The 23,660-nt window shown below is 33.3% G+C and overlaps 1 protein-coding gene across 4 annotated transcripts in view; it reads right to left on the reverse strand.

Moving 5' to 3' along the window:
* Positions 1-23,660, reverse strand: part of LOC136038227 (transcriptional adapter 3-like) — a 91,569-nt gene that overhangs the window by 24,611 nt on the left and 43,298 nt on the right. For 3 of the 4 annotated variants that reach the window (XM_065721323.1, XM_065721324.1, XM_065721321.1), the window contains 2 exons: positions 13,605-13,769; positions 4,386-4,522 (listed from right to left, as the gene is read on the reverse strand). In XM_065721323.1, the coding sequence (XP_065577395.1) occupies positions 4,386-4,522; positions 13,605-13,769 (302 nt within the window). Of the gene's footprint in view, positions 1-2,061; positions 2,133-4,385; positions 4,523-13,604; positions 13,770-23,660 lie in introns of all 4 variants that reach the window. The other variant, XM_065721322.1, reaches the window with a different exon arrangement.

Here is a 23,660-nt window from a genome sequence, read left to right on the forward strand (position 1 = left end):
TAGGAGAAAAATATAAAACTCTTTCTATCGATGAATATTCACAAATTAATACTACCAGTACCACTAAAAACAACCCACCGCAGCACTAAGCCACCTGAGACCAATACAGCTACGAACACTCCTCCTCCATCCCAACCTCTTCAAAGCCTCCTTCTTTACACCCTCCCAGGAAGTTACCATTTCCTTTAGATCTTTATTTGTGACACCCTCCCACCCCTGACGACAAAAGGGGCCTAAGAGAGAAACACCAAAAGAAATGCCTATTTGGGTTTGGGTTATCAATATATAGGTAATCTGAATAAAGTATGTTTAGCTAGCAGGGTTAAAAATTCAGCATAGGCGTTTTTGGCCCCGCTTGGCGTCTGAGATTTAGATGTTCATTGGAAATTTGTTTAACAGTAAGCTCCACAGATTCAATGTTTATATTGAGTAATTAAATAATCGTTAATCAATGGTTAGTAACAAGGTAACTATTAAATAATAACTATTCAAGTACAAAGGACAGTGTTTCTTTAAAAAAGAAAATTCTGGAATTCAACTTTTAATGAAATCACCTCCGTGTGTAATATATATATATATATATATATATATATATATATATATATATATATATATATATATATATATATATATATATATATATATATATATATATATATATATATATATATATGTATATATATATATATATATATATATATATATATATATATATATATATATATATATATATATATATATATGTGTATATATATATATATATATATATATATATATATACATATATATATATATATATATATATATATATATATATATATATATATATATATATATATATATATATATATATATATATAGCCTATATCAAAAATTTGAGGTATAATTATCTTTATAGAGCCTGTACCTAGAGTTCTTATGCCAACCTAAGCTACCTTCAAGTGCAATTAGTAAGTTGAATGCTGACTATCTTACTTTTATAATGTTCCCTGCCGACAATTGTAGTACCTGAAATTATTGCCATCATACTTAATTGCCATTTTTGGAATTTTCACCATCGTGCTTTATTACCATTTTTTAATTTTTGCCACCGTGCTTTATTGCTATTTTTGAAATTTCTGCCATCGTGCTTTATTGTCATTTTGAAATTTTTGCCATCGTGCTTTGCTGCCATTTTTCAAATATTTACCATCGTACTTTATTGCTATTTCTAAAATTTTTGCCATCGTGCTTTATCGTGATTCAAACTTGTTCATTATTCCAACATTTAGAAATTCCTTCCGAAGAGTTCCAGAATGACATACCATTTTTTTTGCCATTTTTGAAGTTTTTATCATTGTGCTTTATTGCCATTCTTAAATTTTTGCCATCGTGCTTTGTTGCCATTTTTGAAATTTTTGCCATCGTCTTTATTGCCATTTCTGAAATTTTTCTCATCGTGCTTTGCTGCCATTTTTCAAATTTTTACCATTTTACTTTATTGCCATTTCTGAATTTTTTGCCATCGCGCTTTATCAGGATTCAAACTTGTTCATTATTCCAACATTCAGAAATTCCTTCCGAAGAGTTCCAGAATGACATACCATCTACTGGTCAATTGCAATTTGTTATGTTAGGGCAGGATGGTATTTGATGCTGTTTTTCAAAGTATTTTGCTTTTCAAATACAAGAAAAAAGTACTTAAATGCGTATTTCAAATACTCTACCAGAACTGTATTTAAACATGTATTTTCAACACATGGAAACCGTTTAAATGCATTCCAAATGTATGTATTTAAATACTACCCTAATATTGATGTCACCAAAATACTCGAATGCTGACTTGCATATTTTCGATATTAAAATGAATTTGACTTGCATTTCTTTTTCTGACTCTTAATATATGTAATCAAGATAAATTAGTTAGACAACATATATAAATATAGGGTAAAAGACAGCTTTATTCAGTTTGGGATTAACTCTATTGTGTAAATACATTATTTAATTATGGGATTAAATTATATTAATGAGGTATTATTAAAATACTCGGATGCTGACTTCGAGACATATTTTAGAACTTACCTTTGAATGGTTGATCAATTATATCCCCTTGCCCATACATAGCTTCTGACGAGGAAACAAACCGGTTGAGCCTACAGAAATTCAGCACATCACTCAAAAGTAACTTGCTACCCATATTTTAAGACAGATAAGTAATCAGAAAAAAAAACTGTTAAACGATATGGACATGCAGTCAAGCCACAGCCCAGGCAACGTGCCAAATTTTCCAATTTCCAAAATAAGGAAATAAATTCAAGCTAGGGCGGAATATTTTACTATAGCGATGACCCTTGTGAACTGTCTTTAAATTAATAAAACAAATAAAAAGAAATAAGAAATATTCTAAAGCATATTCCCTCAGCTACTTTATGAGATATCCCCAAATAGTGGGTTGTGAGGGGGACGCAAAAGGCATGAGGTAATGTTGAAATGGGCATATTTTGCAAAGGCAGTGTGGACAGGAACAGACCCCCCCCCCTTCTGATAAAACTTCCTTTTTTCTTTTTTGTACGATAGAAGAGCAGCAATGTCTTCCTTCATGCTTACACCAATAGGTAAACAAAAAAGTAATGTTCCAATTACTTAGATGAAAGTGAGATCGCTGACACTTTTCATTTTACTTTTATATTTCAAACGAAATATTCCAAAATTTCTTTTCAAATCAAGTTTGACAGACAATCATTTTTGTTTCTAATTTTCAATTGCCACCATGTGAGATTTTTTGTTCAACAAAGTCACTTTTAGTGCTGACGTGAAGCGGTTATTCTGTCAAGCAAAAACGACAAGTTAATCCCGGATAGAGTCTAACCTCCCGCCGTTTACCCGTGTCAGGAGAGTCCTAACCTAACCTGGCCACTTGATTTTCATTCCACCTAGCCTAACCTTGATTTTGAACCTAACCTAACTATATGGCTTTGACTTGTTTCCCTCTTATTCAAAGCAATCTGACGGTCCTATGTCAATTTTAAATTCTTGGTCGACCTGCCTGAGACTCTAGGCGGGCGTGTCTTTCCAAAAAGCTAACGAACAAGTCTTTGTCTAATAAGCGTCGTAATTACTCTCGCCGTGTACCCGTGCCATTTAATAGAACACTGTGAAAATTATAGGTTCCATCGCTCACCTACCAGTCCAGGGGACTTGTTGGTCATGTGTCAAACGGTATTCCACCTGAGATTACAAGCGGCCAAGCCTATCAGGCTTAGGTCACTTGTTCGCCTTTGAGTCCAAGCAAATTCAGTCCCCATTTTGCGTAAATGTCCACTGGACATTGTCCGTCACACGTCAGCCCAAAATCAATCCGATCTGTCGTCCCAAAGTTCTATAACTATCTACTTTAGTTCCACCCTAAGAATACTGTATGGACGGATGGATGATAGACTTATCTACCCACAATTGAAATGACATCATTTTTATACAATCCTAAAAAGGGCTTATGCCAGATTCGCCTCTCACCCGGACTATCTGTCTAGGCCTTTTCTACAGCTAGTCACGGCTTTATACCCACAACTACTTGATTTTAATTACTACTTGATCTTATATTCCATGAAGTATTCCTAAAAAATTTCAAGAGAAACAAAAAAATTTAATGATTCCATTTTTTTTTAAGATAAAGTTTTCTTTTCGGCATAAAAATTGAATGCTACTTTTTTACAAATGCATATGTAAAATAATAGACAAATAAATCGATAATAGATAAATTTATTATGTATCGATAATAGATAATAATAGATAATAGATGAAAACGGATAGATAATAAATAATAGATAATAGATAAAAAAAACATAATAAATAATAGATAATAAATAAAAATAATTAGATAAATTTATCTATTTATAAAATTCTGAAAAGAGGAATTGTTCACGAACGAGTTATTCCCACATATGAACGCATTTTTTCCCGTGAATTCTAGCTACACTACGACGTTAAAGTTGGTTACTGAACTAAAATTTGACTTGTGTCAAAACCAAGCTCTACAGTTCAGGTAAATAGAGTTACTCTTTGAGGGTAATTTCATAAGTGCAGTATTTAAAGATACTTTTATAGAATAAAAATAGGACTTGCTCCAACCTTAGCCCTCTCCCATAAAAGAGTGGTAGTACCACGCGATCCACAGAATTTGATAGTCTTACAAGAGAACACCCTTAGTAAGAGTTTTTCATACTAAAAAGTTAAGATAAAGAAAAAAAATTAGAATAAAAGATTGAAAAAAAGATTAAGAAAAAAAGTTAAATTTATATTAAATTATAAGTTGCTTTTCACAAAGCTAGAAACTAAAATTTACTGTCAGTAAGATTTTTTGACAAAATAAGAAAATATATAAAATACTGTAAATATAAATAGTTTACTTGTGATCAAAACGATCAATTTGTTTCAAAATTTCTTCGCGCGCTTTCATTGCTAAAAGCGCCATCTCCTTATCTTTTTTAGAAGGCTCTTTCTTTTTCTGCCGCAGAGCAAAGAATCGCCGATGGTGCTCTAATACCTGGAATGAAAAGACAGATTTATATTCAGCTTCAACCATACCTTTACTCACCAAAACATGCTCCACGTTATAGTTAAAATGTATACTATTAGATAAATAAAATATAGAAGTAACTTATAGTACCATAAAAGTAAATATGTACTATAAAACTGATCTGTTTCTGTTCATGCTTGAATTATGCAAGTTTATCTCAGTTTTGACAAGATTTTGAAAGAAACTATAATTTAGCTGGGGGGCAGGGACTGGGGTTGGGGGTGCAATAAGAGGTCTGGAAGGGGCAGTCGCCCCTCTCCCTACCTCATAACAGATTACAGCCCTAATTGGATAACACTGAATTCGAAAACTATATTACGAATCTAGTAGTGCTAAATTCACTTCCGGTGTTAATTAGACAAAAAAAGCATCAAAACAACAAACAAATTTTCTTCTTATAAAAATATATATATTCTTATAAATTTTCTTATTTATAAGTATCTTGATAAAGTATCAAGTATCAGTATAAAGTATACTTGATAAAGTATCTTCTTATAAATTTTCTTTTAGGTAAATATTTCGCTGTTCATATTATAGACTTATGAATAAAGTGAACATACGACTAGATGCTATTTTTTATGCAATATAATATTTATATAATATAGATATAATGTTATATTATTTATATATATTATTTATGTATGATATTATAATATTTATATTGCAGTTGGGGTGGCGCTTCGCGCCCCCCCAAAACCTAGTTGGTGGGGGCGCTTCGCGCAACCCCCCAAGCCCCCCCGCGCGCGTAAGTCGTTACGCGCCATATTAGTTACGCGCCATTGTAGTTGTGTCCCTGTGTACCACCTATGAGTATAGATAGATTTATATTTGTGTTTTGAACTACGTAAAACTTGCGAATATACAACATTCTTGGCTTTCCCATTGTCTGTGCATATACAAAGCCTTATGTACTTATAATTACGTCATATGCAAACGCCCCCCCAGCCCCCCCACGCCTAAGTATATATATGTTTTTAACTAAGTAAAACTTGCGAATATACAACATTCTTCGATGTCCCATTGTCTGTGCATATAAATAGATTGTCAGGTTTACCGACTCTTGAACATGCAACATAAAATTGTCCATGGGAAAAACAATCTGTATTCAGATCTATACCTGATTATTCTAATGATTGCCCTTGAGCTTTGTTGATGGTGATTGCTAATCGAATATTCCCTGTGTCCCCGTCGTCATTTATATATCTCCCTGTGCCCCCGGCATCCCCCTTGTAGTTGTGTCCCTGTGTCCCGGTCGTCATTTATATCCCCAGTATCCCGGTCGTCATTTGTGTCCCAGTCTGTAATTTCTCTTTGAGCGTTCCAGTCGTCATTTATATTCCCTGTGTCCCGTTGTCCTGGTCGTCATTTGTGTCCCGGTGTCCCGGTCTGTAACTTATCTTTGAGTGTCCCGGTTTTTAGTTTTCTTTTTCTCCTTTATTTTTCAGTTTTTTTCCTTTTTTTATTTTTTTTCTTTTTCAGTTTTTTTCCTTTTTTATTTTTTTCTTTTTCAGTGTTTTTCCTTTTTTTTATTTTTTTTTTTCAGTTTTTAGTTTTTTTAGTTTTTTTATTAATTTTTTTTTTCTTTTTATTTTTTTTTGTAGTTTTTACCTTTTTTAGTTTTTTTATTTTTTAGTTTTTATTTTTTACCTTTTTTTTAGTTTTTTTTTAGTTTTTTAGCTTTTTTAGTTTTTTTAGTATTTTCTTTTTAGTTTTTTTTTGTAGTTTTTCCTCGGCACGCTTTCTTTTTTTTTACTTTCTCTATCAGCCGCAAGTTTTTTGGCATAGACTCTTTAAGCAGCTTCATCAGCTGTTGCCATTGTAGGTTCTTCAGTTATTTTACAATTTAACATTTTTCCGTCCACGATCTTCTTACAATTAAAAATTTGTCTTTGAACAATTTTCTTAAATACCTTTAATGACGTCATCGTCATAATGACGACATGACGACCTGATGACATGACGTCACTCGACACACACACACACACACACAGACAATTTATTTATATATATATATATATATATATATATATATATATATATATATATATATATATATATATATATATATATATATATATATATATATATATATATATATATATATATATATATATATATATATATATATATAGATAGATAGATATAATGTTTATATGCATTTTAAATTTCTGAATATAATAATTGCTTTTCTCGCAAATTCAATTTTAAGCCCTATTAGGACCCTTGAAAATAATAGTATTATTCTAAATTGTTTGGATAAAGAAATGGGTTATAACATTTGTTTCAAACTTACTAATTCATTGTAAATCCATTGACCGTGAATTGTAACATTGATTTTTCAAGATTAAGTTGAATAAAAAAATCAAAACAAATCCGCCATGTTTCCTCCTAAGTGTCGGAAAACATCAAAGCTGACAGAAGAAACATGGCGGATGGAAAAATGGAGAAATAGTTTAGGATTTTTTATCCAACTTAATCGTTATAAATCAATGCTTTTGGATTATTTAAATTTAAAATAATGGATCTATAATCATATAGTAAGTTTGAAACCAACTTTTAAGCCTTTTTTATACCCAAAAACTAGAAATTTTTTGGTTGTATCCAAAATTCCATTTATTCGTAAGTAAAGAATACCAACATCGAAATATTTACCTTGTTTTATCATTTATTGTTGATTTACATCTTAGACCAAAAATTTACTTCTCATTGTAGTCCATTTTTTGAATTTTTAAACAAGGCTTATTGCTAAATGCATTTTAACCATTAATATTTGAAATCATTGGTCATCATTTCATCATTAAGCTGGAACAGACGCAAGATGACCGATAAAAATTAACAGGTCGCGCAATAACGGCCTTTTTTTGAGTAAAAACACAGCAGCGAGAACAGAGATAAAAATATATGATGCAGTTGTGCAAGTACCCTATATTTCTATGCTTAAAAAGGGGAGTGGGTGTCCGGTTGCCTTTTGGGTATATATGATGACGTTATTGTATGCTAGAAGCCTGAGAAACTAACAATCAACAAGCACTAAATTGATTGGTACCAAAAAAAAAATATTTTAGATGGATGTATTTATTAGACGTATTTTGTATTCGTATTTTTTCGTATTCGTTTAATGAAATAGCTATCATAGCACTCAAAAATGAACGCCAAATTACGCTACTTTTACAATCACAAAATGGTCACTAGTTAGATACACTTACAAAATATGGAGCTTTCTGGTCTCCTTATTGTCGCATCTCCTTAACTCCAAATGGTATGGTTTCTTAATCACCTAAAGAAAGGGAATCTCAACATTTCCGCTGTCCAGTCGGAATTTGGGCTTTTGTGTTCATCCCCCTATAGGCGAAATATTCGCGACACAGCGAATCCTCGCGTGAATTATTTGGCAACGCTTTGTGTACTCCTTGGATAACACTTATCTGTCATTGCTTTTCATAAATTGATTATAAAACTTTTTTAATAAAACTTTTTTTTAATAATTTTTTTTTAATAAGGAAAATTTAACATATTCAAAACTCTGATTTTTTCTTTTCTTCAATGAAAGAAATTAAGTAAGAAAAATCGCAGTATTGTCAATGAAGACTTTTAGAGCAGCAAAGTTTGCTAAATTATTTTTTTTTTAGTCAAAACTAGGAAAAGAAAAGATTTTCTACCTCTATCTCATAGAGTTAGAAAAAAAGAAAAGAGACCAGACGCGTGCTGGGTCTTGCTATTAATTCGACTCTTCCACTATAAATTCGGATTAAAGGTGAAATCTGACAACAAAAATTTCCAATAATCTGGCCCCTATTCTTTTTCTATGTCTTGTCTTGGAGGATTGGATTCTTCAGTTGAATAAAACTTATCATAAAAATTGACAAAAAAATATCTCTTTCTTTCAACTAATAACGACCTAAACTGAATATCGAACGGTAAAAAACAGAATTTTTATTAATATAATTTTTTAATGAAAACCTTTTTTTAACTTAAATTAGAAATTTATACCATTTTTAGATTTTTTTTTTATTAATTACTACTCCTACTACTACTACTACCAACAGCCACTGCCGCACTAAGCCGCCTGAAGACAACACAGCTGCGTGTTATTCCTCCAACCCAATCTATTCAAAGGTTCCCTCTTTAAAGCTTCCCAAGAAGTCGTAAGTTCATTCAAATCCTTTCTTACAGCCTATTCGCACCCTATTCGGGATGCTTTTCGTACGGCCCTAGATAGTTGGCCGAAAAAGGCCAATCGTTGGCCTTCAAAAATTGACTTTTTTCAGTTATGATCCGAAAAAAAATAGCGAACCAAACATTTGCCGAAGTGAAGAACTTTTTGATTAGGCGATGGAAAATTCAGCTACTAAGGCAAATATACTTCCTATTATAACCTGACTCTAATTCCTGAGATAAGAATAAAAATTCAGTGCGATCTAGAGTTACACATTAAAATCCTATAGCTTCCTACGCTTTTTATATTTCACCCCAACTTAACGCAGCAGTTAGTAATGCAGCTGATGCTAGCTGAGTTTTGATGACATTTTATGAGATTTTGATGAATAGTTGGTAAAGAAGCTGATGCTACCTGGATTTTGATTAGATTTGATGAGATTTTGATGAGTAGTTAGTAATGCAGCCGATACTAGCTGAATTTTGATGAGATTTTGATGAGTAGTTATTGAAGCAGCTGATGCGAACTGAAGTTTGATGAGATTTGATGAGATTTTGATGAGTAGTTAGTAATGCAGCCGATACTAGCTGGACTTTGATAAGATTTTGATGAGTAGTTATTGAAGCAGCTGATGCGAACTGAAGTTTGATGAGATTTGATGGGATTTAGAGGAGTAGTTAGTAAAGAAGCTGATGCTAGCTGGATTTTGATGAGATTTAATGAGATTTTGAAGAGTAGTTAGTGAAGCAGCTGATGCTAGGTGGATTTTGATGAGATTTGATGAAATTTTGATGAGTAGTTAGTAATGCAACTGATGCTAGCTGGATTTTGATGAGATTTGATGAGATTTTGATGAGTAGTTAGTGAAGCAGGTGATGCTAGCTAGATTTTGATGAGGTTTAATGAGATTTTGATGAGTAGTTAGTGAAGCAGGTGATGCTAGCTGGATTTTGATGAGATTTGATGAGTAGTTAGTGAAGCAGCTGATGCTAGCTGGATTTTGATGAGATTTGATGAGATTGTGATGAGTAGTTAGTAATGCAACTGATGCTTGCTGGATTTTGATGAGATTTTGATGAGCAGTTAGTAATGCAACTGATGCTCGCTGGATTTTGATGAGATTTGATGAGATTTTGATGAGTAGTTAGTGAAGCAGGTGATGCTAGCTGGATTTTGATGAGATTTAATGAGATTTTGATGAGTAGTTAGTGAAGCAGGTGATGCTAGCTGGATTTTGATGAGTAGTTAGTGAAGCAGCTGATGCCAGCTGGATTTTGATGAGATTTGATGAGATTTTCATGAGTAGTTAGTAATGCAATTGTTGCTCGCTGGATTTTGATGAGATTTTGACGAGTAGTTAGTAATGTAACTGATGCTCGCTGGATCTTGATGAGATTTTGATGAGTAGTTAGTGAAGCAGGTTATGTTACCTGGATTTTGATGAGATTTAATGAGATTTTGATGAGTAGTTAGTGAAGCAGGTGATGCTAGCTGGGTTTTGATGAGATTTTGATGAGTAGTTAGTGAAGCAGCTGATGCTAGCTGGATTTTGATGAGATTTTGATGAGTAGTTAGTAATGCAACTGATGCTCGCTGGATTTTGATGAGATTTTGATGAGTAGTTATTAATGCAACTGATGCTCGCTGAATTTTGATGAAATTTTGATGAGTAGTTAGTGAAGCAGCTCATGCTAGATGGATTTTGATGAGATTTGATGAGATTTTGATGAGTAGTTAGTGAAGCAGCTGATGCTAGCTGGACTTTGATGAGTAGTTAGTAATGCAACTGATGCTCGCTGGATTTTGATGAGATTTGATGAGATTTTGATGAGTAGTTAGTGAAGCAGCTGATTCTAGCTGGATTTTAATGAGATTTAATGAGATTTCAATAAGTACTTAGTGAAGCAGGTGGTGCTAGCTGGATTTTGATGAGATTTTAATGAGTAGTTAGTGAAGCAGCTGATGCTAGCTGGATTTTATGAGATTTGATGAGATTTTGATGAGTAGTTAGTAATGCAACTGATGCTGGCTGGATTTTGATGAGATTTTGATGAGTAGTTAATAATGCAACTGATGCTCGCTGGATTTTGATGAGATTTTGATGAGTAGTTAGTGAAGCAGGTGATGCTAGCTGGATTTTAATGAGATTTGATGAGATTTTGATGAGTAGTTAGTGAAGCAGCTGATACTAGCTGGATTTTGATGAGATTTGATGAGATTTTGATGAGTAGTTAGTAATGCAACTGATGCTCGCTGGATTTTGATTATATTTGATGAGATTTTGATGATTAGTTAGTGAAGCAGCTGATGCTAGCTGGATTTTGATGAGATTTGATGAGATTTTGATGAGTAGTTAGTGAAGCAGCTGATGCTAGCTGGATTTTGATGAGATTTTGATGAGTAGTTAGTGAAGCAGCTGATGCTAGCTGGATTTTGATGAGATTTGATGAAATTTTGATGAGTAGTTAGTAATGCAATTGTTGCTCGCTGGATTTGATGAGATTTTGATGAGTAGTTAGTGAAGCAGGTTATGTTAGCTGGATTTTGATGAGATTTGATGAGATTTTGATGAGTAGTTAGTGAAGCAGCTGATGCTAGCTGGATTTTGATGAGATTTGATGAGATTTTGATGAGTAGTTAGTAATGCAATTGTTGCTCGCTGGATTTTAATGAGATTTTGATGAGTAGTTAGTAATGCAGCTGATGCTCGCTGGATTTTGATGAGATTTGATGAGATTTTGATGAGTAGTTAGTGAAGCAGCTGATGCTAGCTGGATTTTGATGAGATTTAATGAGATTTTGATGAGTAGTTAGTGAAGCAGCTGATGATAGCTGGATTTTGATGAGATTTGATGAGATTTTGATGAGTAGTTAGTGAAGCAGCTGATGCTAGCTGGATTTTGATGAGATTTGATGAGATTTTGATGAGTAGTTAGTAAAGCAGCTGATGCTAGCTGGATTTTGATGAGATTTTGATGAGTAGTTAGTAATGCAATTGTTGCTCGCTGGATTTTGATGAGATTTTGATGAGTAGTTAGTAATGTAACTGATGCTCGCTGGCTCTTGATGAGATTTGATGAGATTTTTATGAGTAGTTAGTGAAGCAGGTTATGTTAGCTGGATTTTGATGAGACTTGATGAGATTTTGATGAGTAGTTAGTGAAGCAGCTGATGCTAGCTGGATTTTGATGAGATTTGATGAGATTTTGATGAGTTGTTAGTAATGCAACTGATGATCGCTGGATTTTGATGCGATTTTGATGAGTAGTTATTAATGCAACTGATGCTCGCTGGATTTTGATGAGATTTGATGAGATTTTGATGAGTAGTTAGTGAAGCAGCTGATGCTAGCTGGATTTTGATGAGATTTTGATGAGTAGTTAGTGAAGCAGCTGATGCTAGGTGGACTTTGATGAGTAGTTAGTAATGCAACTGATGCTCGCTGGATTTGTATGAGATTTAATGAGATTTTAATGAGTACTTAGTGAAGCAGGTGATGCTAGCTGGATTTTGATGAGATTTTGATGAGTAGTTAGTGAAGCAGCTGATGCTAGCTGGATTTTGATGAGATTTAATGAGATTTTAATGAGTACTTAGTGAAGCAGGTGATGCTAGCTGGATTTTGATGAGATTTGATGAGATTTTGATGAGTAGTTAGTGAAGCAGCTGATGCTAGCTGGATTTTTATGAGATTTGATGAGATTTTGATGAGTATTTAGTGATGCAGCTGATGCTCGCTGGATTTTGATGAGATTTTGATGAGTAGTTAGTGAAGCAGCTGATGCTAGCTGGATTTTGATGAGATTTAATGAGATTTTGATGAGTAGTTAGTGAAGCAGCTGATGCTAGCTGGATTTTGATGAGATTTGATGAGACTTTTATGAGTAGGTAGTAATGCATTTGATGCTCGCTAGATTTTGATGAGATTTTGATGAGTAGTTAGTAATGCAGCTGATGCCTGCTAGATTTTGATGTGATTTTTTCTTTTATTATTTAATCATTTGTTTTTATCGTTTTTTCTTTTGAATTCTTAATATGGTCTGAAGAGCAGTTTTTATTATCTAATCCTTTGTTTTGTCATTTTTATATATTATGTATTATTTGTATTTTATTTATATATTACTCATATTTATTTTATATCTTTTTTTCCATTCTTTTGGGTTCTTTATAGGGTCTGGGGCGCAGCATTTAACTGTTGTACCACTCAATCCGTTGGCTAATCATATATAGAAGCCTTGGGATTTTTTCTTTTATTATCTAATCATTTTTTTTTTATTATTTTTATATACTATTTATTATTCGTATTTTATTTATATATTACTTATACTTATTTTATATATTTTTTTCTCAATTTTTGGGTTCTTACAATGGTCTGGGGAGCAGCATTTAATTGTTGTACCACTCAATCCGTTGGCTAATCATATATAAAAGCCTTGGGATTTTTTCTTTTATTATCTAATCATTTGTTTTATTATTTTTTATATATTATTTATTATTCGTATTTTATTTATATATTACTTAAATTGATTTTATATATTTTTTTCCAATGGGGAGCAGCATTTAGCTGTTGTACCATTCAAGTTGATCATAAATGTTACAGCCTAATGAATCAAAATCCTGCAAAAATATTTTAATGGTAGGGTTGGAGGTCACAAAATAAGACCCTTGGGCTCCTTCTTTTCTCGATCTTGGAAAATATTGGGTGCTAATGTCTTTCACTTTATTTCACTTATCTATTGCAATAGTGGTTTTAAAGCAAATAGTGTAAACGACAAAAACAAAATGATTTCATAGCAAATAAATAAAACTGCACTTCAATAAATACATTATAGACAAGTTCTGGTCTCTCCAACTTCGACTCTCGTCAGAACCAAGCTTTATGGTTATATTTACCTCGTTATCAACTTCTTTGAGTTTATCTTTTAATAGCTGCATTTGCATCTGATTTCTGCCCAATCTCTGAAGCTTTCTAAGTTGCTGCACGTTGTGTGCAGACAAAGCACGAAGCTCTCCTTGGCATCGACGAATCTCCAATGCGATTTGGTCATCTGCTTGAACCTAAAATCGTTCAAGTTTAATTTAGTAACTGATAAAAGGTCCTGTAAAACAGTACTGGGGTTATAGCAAGAAGCATCTAGAAGACGAGGAAGACCGAACAATACGATTCATTGAACCTGCCAGTAAGACATGAAACACATCCACGCGACAGCCCAACCCAAGTGGGAAGACATCTGCACAGCAGCACAAATAAGATAACAATGGTAGATGGCAATAAGCGTACCTAAGCTATGAATGTCGTGTGATTGATTTTCTTCAAACCATAATGTCGACAGGACCTGTGCCTATCATCATCAGGTTCAAATTGAACCTGATGATGGGATTTGAACCTGATAATGAAAGGCACAGGTCCTGTCGAAATTATCGTTATAACAAATCATTATTATAGAAAAGGTTATCAATATTATAATGTATCTATATATATATAAATATATATATAAACAAGTTGTTTGTTTGTGTGTCTGTCTGTCTGTCCGCATTTGACGTCTGAATTATTTCATCGTATACCAACTCAAAAACGAATGTGTTCAATAGGTGTAGGTGTATAGGTGTATTCAATAGGTTAAATTTAGGTGTTGGGGTGGCGCAAAGCGCCACCCCAAACGCTAGTATATATATATATATATATATATATATATATATATATATATATATATATATATATATATATATATATATATATATATATATATATATATATATATATATATATATATATATATATATATATATATATATATATATATATATATATATATATATTATATATATATATATATATATATGTATATATATATATATATATATATATATATATATATATATATATATATATATATATATATATATATATATATATAAGGTAATCAATATTATAAAGATATATAAATCATTATAATATTATAAATAATATTATATATAAATTATTATAAATAATTATAATATAATTGTTATCAATAAATCATCATTATTATAAACATTATTATATTACAATGTATAATATCATTATTATAAACTAGCTGTTGGAGTGGCGCTTCGCGCCACCCCAACACCTAGTTGGTGGGGGCACTTCGCGCCCCCCCAATTCCCCCTGCGCGCGTAAGTCGATACGCGCCATTGTAGTTGTGTCCCTGTGTCCCACCTGTGAATATAGATATATATATATATATATATATATATATATATATATATATATATATATATATATATATATATATATATATATATATATATATATATATATATATATATATATATATTTTTAACTACGTAAAGCTTGCGAATATACAACATTCTTGCTGTCTCATTCCATATAAATAGATTGTCAGGTTTGCCGACTCTTGAACATGCAACATATAATTTTCCAGGGGAAACAATCCGTATTCAGATCTATATCGCATTTTTCTAACGATTGCCATTGAGCTTAGTTGATGGTGATTGCTAATCGAACATTCCCTGTGTCCCCATCGTCAGTTATATATCCCCCTGTGCCCCCGGCGTCCCGTTGTAGTTGTGTCCCTGTGTCCTGGTCGTCATTTATATTCCGTGTCCCGGTCGTCATTTGTGCCCCGGTCGTCATTTGTGTCCCAGTCGTCATTTGTGTCCCGGTATCCAAGTCTGTAATTTCTCTTTGAGTGTCCCGGTCGTCATTTATATTCCCTGTGGCCCGGTTTTCTTTTTTAGTTTTTCTCTTTTTGTTTTTTTCTTTTTTAGTTTTTTCTGTTTTTAAGTTTTTTCTTTTTTAATTTTTTTCTTTTTTAGTTTTTCTTTTTTTTTAGTTTTGTAGCTCTTTTAGCTTTTTTCTTTTTAGTTTTTTACCTGAATGAAGTACAGTTGTAAAAATTTATGATTCTCGCCTGAGAATGGTAGAAGGGACCCTGCTCTATGATAAATTTGCCCTTTTACTTTGAAAGTAGGCATAAATTGATCTGGATTTTCGATTTGGTCACCAAACGACGTCATTTGGAAACATGAGTTATATTTTCTGTTTTTTGATAAAAAACAAACGCTTAGATTCTGACGTAGTTCCAGTAAGGAAAGTCTTCAATGGCTCTGGGGGTGCAGCCAGTTGAGGAACTTTAACTTTTCCTGAGGCGCAACACATTCCCATTGTTTCACCATTAAATTTCAAGGCCTTGCAGTAGGGACAAATTTAGACATAGTCCCGATTTGAACACATCTACTATAATCATCGACTGGGCTGTACCTGAATGCCATGCGATAATTTTCACGTTGCTCTTGTGATTCCTCGGCATACTTTCTTTTGGCATTATCTCTTGAAGTCACAAGCCTGTTTTCAAGTTGCTCTTGTGATTCCTCGGCATGCCTTCTTTTTTCACTTTCTCTTTTAGCAGCAAGTCTGGTTTCGCGTTGCTCTGGTAGTTCCTCGAAACGCCTTCGTTGACGTAAATTGCATTCCTAATCTGGCCCTTTCTCTTTGAACCGCAGGCCTGGTTTTGCTTTTTGGTAGCATTCTATCTTACTCAATGTTTTTCAATTTGTCAATGTTCATTCTAACATTGACAGTTGGAAAAATCTTCACGTGCCAAGCATGCTAAAGCTCAACAATCTATATATACATATAAATAAGTTGTTTGTTTGTGTGTCTGTCGACTGACATCATGTTTGTGTGTTGACTGATGTCATGTTTGTCCACTGAAGTCATTATAAGGATTGAGATGTATGTCGTCATGAAGTTGTTTGTCGATTGACGTCATGTTTGTCAACTGATGAAATTACAGACCGGGACATCGGGACGCAAATGGCGACCGGGACACAGGGAATATAAATGACAACCGGGACACAGGGGATATAAACGACGACCGGGAAACAAGACACAACTACAACGGGGACGCCGGGGTGCACAGGGGGATATATAAATGACGACGGGGACACAGGGAATGCTCGATTAGCAATCACCATCAACAAAGCTCAAGGGCAATCATTAGAATAATGAGGTATAGATCTGAATACGGATTGTTTTTCCCATGGACAACCTATTTATATGCACAGACAATGGGACAGCGAAGAACGTTGTATATTAGCAAGTTTTACGTAGTTATATATAAAATATATATATAACTAAGTTTTACGTAGTTATATATATATATATATATATAATATATATATATATACATATATTTATACATACATATACTAGCTGTATATACATATATATATATATACATATATATATATATATATACTAGCTGTTCGGGTGGCACTTCGCGCCACCCCAACACCTAGTTGGTGGGGGCACTTCACGCCCCCCAAGCCCCCCCCGCGCGCGTAAGTCGTTACGCGCCATATTGTTTACGCGCCATTGTAGTTGTGTCCCTGTGTCCCACCTGTGAATATAGATAGATATATATATATATATATATATATATATATATAATATATATATATATATATATATATATATATATATATATATATATATATTTTTAACTACGTAAAACTTGCGAATATACAACATTCTTGGCTGTCCCATTGTCTGTGCATATAAATAGATTGTCGGGTTTACCGACTCTTGAACATACAACATATAATTGTCCATGGGAAAAACAATCTGTATTCAGATCTATACCTCATTATTCTAATGATTGCCCTTGAGCTTTGTTGATGGTGATTGCTAATCGAACATTCCCTGTGTCCCCGTCGTCATCTATATATCCCCCTGTGCCCCCGACGTCCCCGTTGTTGTTGTTTCCCTTTGTCCCGGTCGTCATTTGTGTCCCGGTCGTCATTTGTGTCCCGGTGTCCCAGTCTGTAATTTCTCTTTGAGTGTCGCGGTCATCATTTATACTCCCTGTGTCCCGGTCGTCATTTTTGTCCCGGTCGTCATTTGTGTTCCGGTGTCCCGGTCTGTAATTTCTCTTTGACTGTCTTGGTCGTCATTTATATTCCCTGTGTCCCGGTCGTCATTTGTGTCCCGGTGCTTTGTTGATGGTGATTTCTAATCGAACATTCCTTGTGTCCCGGTCGCTTTCTCTTTGAGTGTCCCAGTCGTAATTTATATTCCCTATGTCCCGGTGTTCCGGTCGTCATTTGTGTCCCGATGTCCCGGTCTGTAATTTCGTTAGTCGACAAACATGACGTCACTCGACACACACACAGACAACTTATTTATATATATATATATATATATATATATATATATATATATATATATATATATATATATATATATATATATATATATATATATATATATTCACAGGTGGTATATATATTCACAGGTGGGACACGGGGACACAACTACAATGGCGCGTAACTAATATGGCGCGTAACGACTTATGTGCGCGGGGGGACTTGGGGCGCCCCCACCAGCTAGGTGTTGGGGTGGCACGAAGCACCACCCCAACAGCTAGTTTATAATAAACCTCAAAATTTTAAGTATCTGTTTTAAGGTTTTCGAATCACTTTAATCTATTGTCAAAACAAATATAGATATTTATGCAATTCCCAGTTTTTATATTTTTAGTTTCAGTTTTCTTTTTCTTCTTTATTTTTCAGACGTCATATGCAAACCCTCAACACAAAAATACATACAACTTATTTTTAATGATCACTTATAGATCACTTTCAAGTTGTTTGGTTTGTTTTACCTTGGCTTGTCTTTCGTCACTATGAAATACATATCGCCGAACCTTTGCTTTTTTTTACTAATATCTGGTAGGCATTGATGACCTTATCCAAGTCAAAATCCCAAACCCAATCATCATCGCTATCATTTTCAGTTTTGATACGTTTCGACTCTCGCTGTCCGGGTTGATCTTCATCTAACTGTGCGGTTTTGCGTTCTTTAGCCGCTAACCTTTTGGCATTAACTCTTTGAGCAACTTCCTCGGCTGTTTCTTCTGCCATTGTAGGATTTGGTAACATTCTATCTTTTTCAATGTTTTTCAATTTGTCAATGTTCATTTTAACATTGACAGTTGGAAAAATCTTCACGTGTCAAGCATGCTAAAGCTCAACAATTTATAATAAACCTCAAAATTTTAAGTATCGGTTTTCGAATTACTTTAATCTATTGTCAAAATATATTGAAATATTTATGCAATTCCCAGTTTTTACATTTTTAGTTTCAGTTCTCTTTTTCTTCTTTAGTTTTCAGACGTCATATGGAAACCCTCAACACAAAAATACATACAACTTATTTTTATATACACAGATAAGAGTCAGGTCAGCCTCAGAGAATATAGCACAAATAAGGGATGATTAGCAGCTCTTTCTGAATGCCCAGGTGCCTCTAATGGCACAGGAGCAACTAAGGTCTAAGGTAAGGTTAAGTTAGTCATTGCCTGAATTAGGGGTTCACGTACCTTCAACGGGCGGAAGCTAGATCTAAGGATTACTTTAAAGAGATTTCTATTTAATTATCTGCTACGATAAATAAATGAACTAGAACGTCAGTTAAAATATTTTACTAAAAAAATAATAATAATTTAATGAATAATGATAAAAAAATAATAATAATAAAAAAACATTGAAGAAATAAAAAAAAATGCATCAAAAGTACGATTCAACCCCTTGTCCCTTTCAGGCCTTGATGCATAAATACTAAAATGCTAGGTCGCATTCTAATCTCTCAAGGATGCGGACTAGAAAGGACGTTAGGGGCCACCTACCAAAAACAATTAGGGGGTCTCCCTAACTGTTTTTTTTTTTTTTTTTTTTTTTCACAAAATACAGTTAGTAGTAAAATAAATGAGTTAAATATATGCTAGTTTTTTTCAAAATATTTTAGTTTTACTCTAAAAAAATAATGATAATTTAATGAATAATGATAAAAAGAATAAAAAAAAATTAAAAAAAAATAATAAAAAAAAAAACACTGAAGAAAATAAAAAAAAAATGCATCAAAAATACGATTCAACCCCTTGTCCCTTTCAGGCCTTGATGCATAAATTCTAAAATGCTAGGTCGCATTCTGATCTCCCAAAGATGCGTACTGGAAAGGACGTTGGGGGCCACCTACAAAAAACAACTAGGGGGTCTCCCTAACTGTTTTTTTCCACAAAATACAGTTAGTAGTAAAATAAAGAGTTAAATATATGCTAGTTTTTATTCAATCTTCGCTAAATAAATCCTTGCACAGTTTCTACAGGAATTCGAAATAACGGTTGGTTATTTTCTTTTTAATACTTTCAGCCCTTTTTGTGTACCATTATTGATAATGAAAATGGTTAGCTGGTTCCATGGGTTACCGTATCTCCGACCTCAGTTTCAATTGGAGCCACTGATGTAATATTATTCAAGTGTAATACACAACTGTATCTACCTGTCGGTGTTGCTCTTCCATTTCTCTTTAGTTTTCGGAAGCATAACAACGAATCTCTGCATATGTGCTAATCTTTGAAAACTTAATTTGGGTAAAGAAAAATACCTTCCAGGCAGTCTTTATTTAATGTTTTAATTGTTTTGTTTAATTAAATGAATTTAATTAATTAATTAATTGTTTTAATGTTTTGAAACAATTATTCAAAAATAATATAATTTAAATTATATTAAAAATTAATTTTAAAACAATTAGTTTAGTAGTAGTAGAGCCAAATGAATGAAACTTTCAGGAATGGACTCAGATATCGAATCCTGAAACTCTCTGAATGTTCGTTTACCGACCTTCATTAATCTAATTATGATGTCACGGAAAGCTTGTCCGGGGGTAATTGTTCACGCTAAGTGCAACGACAAGCGTGAATACAACAGACACCAAACTACACAGACTATAAATTGCGAATTATATTGCAATTTAAATTGCGAATATGCATCCATCGTCTATAAAATCTGGCCTGTCTATCTTGGCCTTTCTTCGATCATAAAGCGAGAAAGTGAAATCGTACGGCTTCCTTTTTCTTTCTTTTTTGTTACATATGTCCTAAAATATCACTTCTTTACTTTTTCATTAAACTTTGCAAATGGTAGAGTATATATTTTTTATGGGTTAATTTTTGTAGCAACCGTTTTGTTACTATATAGATACTAACCATAAACGAATTACTTAACCGTATTTGGTAAAATTAACTTTAAATTAGATCATTATAATTAATTAGGATATCAATTTCATATAGACTAAAATCTTTACACGTTCTTCACCTTTCTTTTACAAATATATACACGATATACTGTTACGAAATATACAATTATGTGTAAACAAATACAAATGTACTTCAAAACCGATAAATCCGTATACAAAAAAAAAAATTCTTATACCCACTAAGACTTATAAAGTAAAATTCTGTATTACCCCATACATAGGAGATATGTACATAGATATCTTCATAGATATGGATATATAGATATAGATATAGATGCATATAGATAGATATATAAATACAGATATCGAGATATATACAGATATAGATACATACAGATAGATAGATAGATAGATATAGATACATAGATACGTAGATATGTGCACATGTACATAGGAGACGTTGATTTATGGATCCCTAGTAGCAGCTCACCATTGCCACTATTAAACAAGCCTCTCCTTAAATTCGCACGTTCAGTATATCTAAAAAAGAACGTTCCCAGTCCAATCTCCAGTGTACCACAGAGGAGGCAAAATCACAGTATATTTAAAAAATCGAAATTCCTACCAACAAACAATTTGTGGTAACGAACTGTCAGTAAGGAGCGACGCGGCTCAATAGTAACCGAAACTCTAAAAAATGGAATTTTGATACCGATAGATATATCAAAAGATTTGACTTATTATGCCGATTCCGAAAATATAAGTTTCATTAATTTTAGTGTTACACATCAAGCACTACGAGCCTGATACAATTTGCCTGATTTTCAAAAAAGGGGGAAAACACCCCCAAAAAGTCGAAGTATCTAAATGAAAATCGCACATCACCATATCAGAGAACCTTGTTTCAGAGCTTTCAGCTTCCTATCTGCAAAAAAAGTGGAATTTTCTATTTTTGCCGGAAGAAAGATCATGGATGCGTGTTTGTTTATTTGTTTTTTTAGGAGTAATCATATCGACCTAGGGGTCCTAGAATATCTGAAAAGAGCTCATTCAAACGAAAATTGAAAGTTCCTTTTTAAGTAACCAAAAAGATTGGATCTTTTTTCCAAAATCGTCTGATCAAAATTTTAAGATAGCCATTTTTTGTTCATAGTTGAAGAGCCCTATAACTATGCCTTTGAATGTAACATGACCCCCCAAAGTCTCAGGCGAAAAGTTTTTAAATTATAAAATTTCAGGATTTTTTTCACAGTTAAAAAAAAAGTTTGGAAGAATAGGAAGATAAGTCTGCAAACAAAAATTAGAATATTGGAAGGTACAGTGATGACAGTGGTCAAGTATGGCTCTGAAGCATCGGCGCTCCGAAAAGTGGATGAAGATTTACTAGATGTTTTCCAGAGAAATCGTCTACGGACTGTTCTGGGTACTCGGCTGACTAACCGTATTTCAGACTGTAGGCTGTACGAATAATGTGGTTCAATCCCACTTCTTAGGGATATAATGAAAGAAAGGTTGAGATAGCTTGGGCACGTTCTGCGGATGAAGGATGACAGATTGCCGAAGATTGTACTTTTCGGCCAGCCGTCTAGGGCTAAACGGAAAGCAGGTCGTCCTCGTCTGGGGTGGGAAGATGTCATAAAGGAGGATTTGAATGAAATAGGAACTTCCTGGGAGGGTGTAAAGAAGCAGGATTTGAATAGAATGGGATAAAAGAATAGAATAAAAGTGTTGTCCTCAGGCGGCTTGGTGCAGCGGTGAATTATTAGTAGTAGTAGCAGTATTATTTCGCATAGTATTTGTTATTGGAATGTATGCATACACTTTCAGGTGGGGGGACAAATTATCTGCCGGGGGATTTTCCAAGGGGTAAATTTAAATTGGCAGGGAAGTTTTCAGATGGGGGGGGGATGATCATGAGAAATTTTACACCAGGTGAATTTGTCATAATTCCTATACAAATTCCTTTTTATACGTCTTGCTTTCTCTTTTCCATCTCAATTTTACGCGTGGAGTTGTTAAGGGTAATTGTCTGGGGTAAATTTTTACCGGGATTGAATTATCTAGCTAGAGGATTTTTCCGTGGAGGTGGGGCCCGATTTCCTAGCATTATTTTTAAACGATCAAACATTAAATTAAAAAAAACAAGTTTTTTCAACCGAAAATAAAGAGCAACACTAACAATTAAAACGAAAAGAAATAATTAGGTATGTGAAGGGGGTTGTCCCCTCTTCAACACCTCATTCTTTACGCTAAAGTTTGAATTTTGTCCCAATTCTTTGAGAACGACTCCTGGAACACAAGGGTCGTTTAATTAGAACAATAAAAAGCTTCTTTAAAATATTTAAAAAATTTTGGTGTAAAGAGCAAGTTGCTGAAGAGGAGGCAACCCCTTTCATATATGCAATAATTTCTATTCGTTTTAAGTTTTAATGTTGCTCCTTACTTTCAGTTGAAAAACTTTTTTTCTATTTAATTTGTTGCTGGCGGTAGATGGTTGGCACGCACTTGGCAAATTCCAATATAAAGAACTAAGAGCCTTAATAAAATAATACTCTTCACCAAAACTCTCACAATGACTTTTACATTCAGAATAGTATGTTTGTGGCTTTATGTTACAGCATGATTAAAATAGATACAATAGATATATAGATAAAATATATAGATATACTAACTGTTGGGGTGGCGCGAAGCGCCACCCCAACAGCTAGGTTCGAGGGGTGGGCTGGGGTTCTAGGGGTTCTAGGTTCGAGAGGTTCCAGGAACGAACCTTACAAAAACTACAAAAAAAAAACTAAAAAGAAAAAAAAACTAAAAAACTAAAAAAGCTAAAAAAAAGGTAAAAAACTAAAAACTAAAAAAGAAAAAAACTAAAAAAAGGTAAAAACTACAAAAAAACTAAAAACTAATAA

This window comes from Artemia franciscana, chromosome 17 (assembly GCF_032884065.1).
Source record: "Artemia franciscana chromosome 17, ASM3288406v1, whole genome shotgun sequence".
NCBI lineage: Eukaryota > Metazoa > Arthropoda > Branchiopoda > Anostraca > Artemiidae > Artemia > Artemia franciscana.